Raw genomic sequence first — 7,103 nt, forward strand, 5'->3', positions numbered from 1 at the left:
ACAACTAGCAAATGGCCATAAAATACACCGCGATGTTTGAGGAGCTGACCAAATCTCTGGTTGCTTCAATCCATCTTACTAAGTTTATGCTTCATGGTTTCATTATAAAAGCAAGAACGTGTTTAATACATTTTTTTTAATACTATAATTTAATTGGACTATAAAAGATCAAAATTTATAATAATTAAAAATTAGAATTCAATAAAACACATTTAACTTATGAAGTTTATCTATGGTTTACATAATTTGCTTTAGTTTCAGATTATTAGAAATTACATTCTCTGTTATAAACTGCTAGTTGGTTAAAGTTATTTCTTAGCATGGTAGTTTGCATATAGTAGCATAAAATGAATAATGTACTATTTTCTATTGTGTGTGCATGTATAAGCTACTTATTGTATTGTATCCAGTTATGATGACAAAAGCAAAAGTATTTTTACAGCAATATTATTTCAGTACATTAGATCGTTTCCATTTTTAAACGTTAATATTAATAGCTGGCTAATATTAAATAAACGAATCATTTTGCTTTTTGATAGCGGAATTTCTCAAAACGCGTACACAATTAAATATTCATCTACTATTGCTATTTTATGGTACTGGACTGATCACGGGGCCATTTGTACTAATTTATAACGGTTACGATACGTTCCAGATTCTATTCCGATCCAACTACGACTGAACAACAACTGGACGTTGTGTAATTACAAAACCGCAACGATAATGTTTCGATTCGATTGCGATAAATGACAATTTGTTAGTAGAATTGTTCACCAGTATGCTTCGAATAATTGATAGTAGGGTTATATATAATGTATAAATATTAAAAATAAATAAAACTGAGTGTTTCAATAAATAAAAATGAAGTTGTTATGGATTGCTTTTCTTGTTAGTTTAATTTGTTGACTGATTTCAACTTACAAAAATTTTATTAAAGTAGTTTTCGTTTGAATTTTTTTGGTTGTTTGGAACAAATAAATTTGTTTAATTAAAATAATTATGATTTAAATTTATGTAATGTTCAATGTCTCTCCTTACTTATTATATAAAAATAGAAAGTTTTAAATATTAATTAGTTTCATATTTTTTCAAGAGATGAATAAGTTACAGGCCAGTCCTTATGTCAAAGGAAAAATATTAAAAAAAACAATGTGGCAATTTCACAATTTTATTTACTCTGTGGTAAAAATTGTAAAACACTAGTGTGTGACGTATAGAAATAACGATTTATTATGAACATAATTACTGAAAACAATTACGAAATATCAAATTCGAATGTCATATAATTAATGTTAACAAATAATTTCATTTGTCCAAAAAAAAATGACGTCTTGCCGCCATGATGGCTTTTTGTTGTGTTACAATTTTTGATATCTTTCGTATATCCCCGAAACGGCTCTAAAAATTTGGCTAACGATTTGAATTGAAAAAACAAAAAAAGTTGAATATCTCACATGTTTTGTGAGATATTCAACTTTTTTTGTTAAACATTTTTTTTTATAGTCAAGTGAAGTTCATAGTATATCTATGTGTTTAGGTTATCGAACTTCGCTCGACTATAAATAAATTGTTTATTTTACAAATACATATGACGTAAAAATATGATATGAAATACATCTACATTTTTTTTAAATGTTTACTCGATGGTAGTATTATATATTTTTATAACGATACCTACCATTTAGGAAAATCAATATGACAGAGCAGTTCCTCCTTGTTATATGTTTATTTTATTACACTCTTTTATTTAAGGAGATGTGTCATACGTTTTTATACTCAACCATAATGTTAGCTATAAACATAAAAATGTATATGTCAATTAATAATACATTAATAAAAATCTCTTTCACAGGTAGTACACCGACGACGCTAGCTACGCATGTATAGCATATACAAAAGTACGTAATACGACTTGTATAAAATGGAGTCGTTTCTACGACAGTGTGAAATGAAACAATTGTAATATATAATGTTCCTAAATAAATATTACGACTGAAATGTAAATAAAATACTAGGTTAGATGTAAAAAAAGTTTAATAAGGGCTGTTATATGCGAGCGACAGTTTTTTTTTTTTTTTTTGTAATAGCTTTTGTCGAGTTCGTATTAATATTGATGTTATGCTTATGCATGAATCATTTACCACCGTTTCTTTTTTCAAATACAATAAAAACTTTTTTGTAAAACAATTTTTTTTTTATATTTTATAGTATTGCTCAAAATCGTTGCAATAGTTTATGTATAAGACGCTAGTGGAATAATTTAAATATTTAATGGCCAGATCGAATGTCATTATGTTACTAGCCAATTGTTAGCTTAAACATACTTCTATAATTATCTGTAATGCTAGTATAAATTTGTACAAAATATTAACATAATTGTACAGCCAAATATAAAATACTCTCATATAGTACTGTAATTTTTATCTTAAAGCCTAGCCAACATTTGCTTATTGATTTTAAAAATCTACCATTATTTTGTAAAGAAAATACTCGGACGTGTAGTGCTATTCTGTAAGAACTTCGTTAAATAACTCGATGAATTTATGAACTTGTTGATAATATATGGTTGTTGATCTTAACAGTCAAGTAATACGCTGTTTAGATTACAATAGTTTCATTTAACTCTAATTAATGATGTCACATATGACATTGACAGTTGAGTAATTTTTGACATTTCACGATCGTTTTCTGTGGTGAGTTTTGAGTTTGTTCTAACAGAATAGTTCGACTGAGAGAGACGAAAGAAGCTAGTTTAATTTAGTTCTTTTTATTTTTTATTTCTGGTAACACTGTATAAAATCATGTTTGATCATTTTCAATATCTAAATTCAATGACTGAAATTAAAATGAATTTAAAATTTCTATAAATACACGTATTGTCAAAATTGTATAAGAATTTTTAGAGAAAAAAAATATAAAATTTTAGATAGATAATTAATAATTAGTAAATGGTCACTTTTATAGAAAAACCTGTGATAATTTAAATAGTGACGAATCGTTAAAAATGCCTTTTATTATCTTCAAGAATTTTCTTATTAAAATATAGTTTTGAGTTTTTTTTTCTTTACTACGAATGATTTATAGTCTGTATGAACCGCCATTTTGTATTTAAAATGTATAGAAATATTTGCATGATAGTGTTTTCGTTTGCATGCGAATATTATTTGCCATTTTTTATTGTTCTCAAAATAAATATGTAATAAAATAATCATTATGTGTTTTATTGAAAAAAAAATTATATTTATTATGTTATTTATTATACATATCTTGTATTATGAAGAATAATAAATTCTATGCCTATGTTAGCAAAGGCAATATTGTATATGTAAATTTATATAAATATACCATTATATACCTTTGCTAACACCTGCATGTCTTTTTTTATTTATTAATTATGGATATTCACCACGGTTTACGAACTAATATTTAATACAGAATACAAGCCTAAATATTCAAATTATTTTCCCGCGAGTATTAGAAACAAAATGTTTTACATAATATTAAAATACAATTTTTGCTTGAAAAACATATAGCGTTACGATTATGAATCAAAGAAATGTAAAGCTTAGAGGACATTTCGTGAGTTTTTTCTGTCAAGAAAATTGTAGTTTTTTGTTTTTAATAACCTTACATAACTCTTAATAATATAATCAATATAGAAGTACAATTCTTTTTTTAACTTTGAACTAGTTTCCCTTAACAAAATCAATTAGAATATTACCAATTTTGCCTTATACCCTAGTAACTAGCGCCATAAAACAAAAAAAAAATATTTTCGAAAAAAGGCATTGAATTGTCATATTACCAGATTCAATTGAATTCATGTAAAGCTCATTTCAGAATGAAAATTATATGGAGAAAAACCATCATGATGATGATTAATATTTGCATTAATATAATTATATATATTTTCTAATTAAATACCCTTAAATTATTACACATTCTGCATGAAAATCAATGAAAATTAACCCAACGCTTTTTGTCATCTATATAATCTTTTATTTATTAATTAGCCTTATTTATCAATGTTACTTCAACACGATGCTTAAATTTATTAATAATAAAGCTTAAGTAATTACGTGTTATATAAACAAATAACGTTTCCCAAGAAATACATCCTGTATTGACTTTGTGAAGTCAGAAAATTGGTGTTATCCATAACTCTGTATATTGGCTTTGGTTTGCAAGCTATCGCTCGCTCAGCCGATACTGGATCTAAAACTGAGAGCGGTTTTACAATTCATTATCAACGGAACACAAAAAAGAAACGCTTGTTTTCATACCACTTGCCAAATGTAGGAATTTTTAAAAACAATCACTGAAATTCAAAAAAATATCTTTTGTGACATTTTTCGGTTGTTTTAAAACGCTTGCGGCTTATAGCAGTGCCTGCTAACCCTATGCAATGATTGCCGCTATTTCTTACACATGGTCTGGGGTTAAATAAAAATACATCATTCAGCTCAGACAGCATAATGATTAAGACATCAAGTTATAATATTGTTTTTGCGATTACAATATAAATGTCGCGTCTGTAATACTAATGATTCTTGAAATGACAATTTTTATATCTAGTTTTCATTTATTTGAAATGATATAGTAAAAAAATATTAATCAGAAACCTACATCGTCGATTGATATAAAATTGTTATTTGTAGTTTGTTTTATCTATATAATCGTGTATTTTATGTAGGTTATATAAAAAATTGCATTAAAATATTCTCTATTTAATTATTTATTATGAAAGACAAACAGATTATATTTGTTTATAAAAAAAACACATTCGCATAACACACAAAATTAGTGTCGAATGAAAAAAAATATTTTGTTATTGAGGAGTTTTTTATATTTGAATGAGATCACTTTCGAAATATATTCTATGCAATAAAAAATAATTAAAGTAAAGTGACGTTTATTTATTGGCGATATTAGAGAGAAAAGAATACGGTCGATCTGGTCAGCTCGTCTCGTGGCTCGGCGGAGCTCTCCTTGTTCTGCGCTACCCTGTCAGCAGTTCAGGGGGTTGAGAATTATACGCCTTTCTCCTTCTTAAGCCTGGTTCAGATAGTGTGAGCTGCAGACTCGATAGTTGACAGTTGCTGTATTTTTATGTAAAAAAGTTGGTGCTGCACCGCAGCTACTGCCTAGGCTCCCATTGTGTAAGCCAGACATTACGCCATATTTCTCAAAGAAAATACAATTCACTTAATATGAGAAATACAGGTTAATCACAAAACTATATAACTACCTACCTACACCGTCATTCATATGAATAATGCTGTAGGCACTAGTGAACAAATAATATAATTTGTAACAATCAGAATTTCAACAACAATATTTAGTGTACTACTTGTCGTTAGAAGGCGAGTCATCTCGAATGCACGTGAGGCACCACACGGGAAGAGCTAGATATGTGTTATGTCAAAATGATTGCGAAGCCCCTCGGCTTCGTGCAAAAGGCGGCCATTAGCAAGTATTTTAGTCAAAATTACACATAATTTCAAATTCACCCTGAAGAACCTCTTTTCTTTTCAAGGTTTCCCTGCACTATAAAAGAAAAGCAAAACCGTCGAAGGTTTAGGTATAATCAATCAGAGCGACAAAATATAGGTAAATAATCATTATATACTATTGAAATTTATTTTGCTATTAAATATTAAATAAGTTCACCTAAGTAATATAAACTCATATCAATCGAATTTAACCCTTATAGCAATAACAATAAGAGCGAATATAACCTGCATTTATCAACATAATAAGAGGATTATTTCCAATTGGCCTTGTTAAGCGAAATTGAACTTTAACTTAATATATATAAGAGAGTTTAGTGTTTGAATTTTTTAATAGACAATTGGAAACCAGTCAATCAACATTGCTGAGTACGAACAGATAACCGCAATAGAGTCCTGTGGTCATGGACTACCATTTTTAAAACTGTGAAAAGCTTGAGGTTAGAATGAAACAAGATGATGGAATGTAACATTATAAATCAATTGGTTTTAACTTATAAATTAATGAATAACAAATAATTAAATGCAAATGTAATTCGTTATTTATATATGTATTTACTAGCTGCCGACCACGGGAGGGACAGGCGGTAGGTAACGTGTCGCGGTAGCATGCGCAAGCGATCCCGTGACGTTCCTGGTTTTATAGTGGGTATTCCGATGTTCGAGGTGCACTCGGCGCCAAGAACATCGATCGGCGAGCCCCACATACCCCCCACTGTTCCCATGGGGGAAACGCGTAATGCGTTTATCCAGCGTAAAAAAGGCGGTAGTTAACGTATTTTGACTGTATGACTTAACGTCAGGATATAAGCTATCTTTATTTCAAATTTCATTAAAATCTATTCAGTAGTTTTCCCGTGAAAGAGTATAAAAATTAATCTTGATAAACTCTCGCGTTTATATTATTAGTCATTTTATTTTCTCCTAAGCTTTTTGTACGCTAAATCGTTTTTTTTTAATATAAAATAGGAAGGCAGACGAGCATATGGGCCACCTGATGGTAAGTGGTCACCATCGCCCATAGTCATTGGGAATTGTAAGAAATGTTAACCATCGCTTACGTCACCAATGCGCCACCAACCTTGGGAACTAAGATGTTATGTCCCTTGTGCCTGTAATTACACTGGCTCATTCACCCTTCAAACCGGAACACAACAATACCAAGTACTGCTGTTTTGCGGTACAATATCTGATGAGTGGGTGTTACTTACCCAGACGAACTTGCACAAAGCCCTACCACCAGTAAGTGTTACATAGTATTTGCAATATGTTCATTATCTTGTTAGTCTAGAGACTTGCAAGCCTTCTCCTGAGGTCTAGGACTTGAAGTTACATTGACCATCACAATATTTATCTATCTTATCAATTTATTACAAATATTTTTTGATAATTCGGACAAGCAACCCTTAAGATAATATTTATATAAAATAGTAATCCGTTCTCTATTAACATTATCACGTTTCTCTTATATTTTAGCGAGAAAATAAACATCGTTCGTTTAATATTCAATGTTGCAATTTTAATTATGGATGATTTTACGTTGTATTATTTCTTTAAATAGTTTTGAAAAATCACTTTTGTTTGCCCCTAAGC

At 29.2% G+C, this 7,103-nt stretch overlaps 1 protein-coding gene across 7 annotated transcripts in view; it reads left to right on the forward strand.

Annotated features, from left to right (window-relative positions):
• The window catches only part of LOC126778455 (irregular chiasm C-roughest protein-like), an 81,462-nt gene extending 78,280 nt beyond the window's left edge, over positions 1-3,182 (forward strand). For all 7 annotated transcript variants that reach the window (XM_050502016.1, XM_050502019.1, XM_050502015.1 and 4 more), the window contains one exon: positions 1,853-3,182. In XM_050502016.1, the coding sequence (XP_050357973.1) occupies positions 1,853-1,887 (35 nt within the window). In that variant the 3' untranslated portion in view covers positions 1,888-3,182. The remainder of the gene's footprint in view (positions 1-1,852) is intronic.
• Positions 3,183-7,103: the final 3,921 nt, after the last annotated feature.

This window comes from Nymphalis io, chromosome 26 (genome assembly GCF_905147045.1).
Source record: "Nymphalis io chromosome 26, ilAglIoxx1.1, whole genome shotgun sequence".
NCBI lineage: Eukaryota > Metazoa > Arthropoda > Insecta > Lepidoptera > Nymphalidae > Nymphalis > Nymphalis io.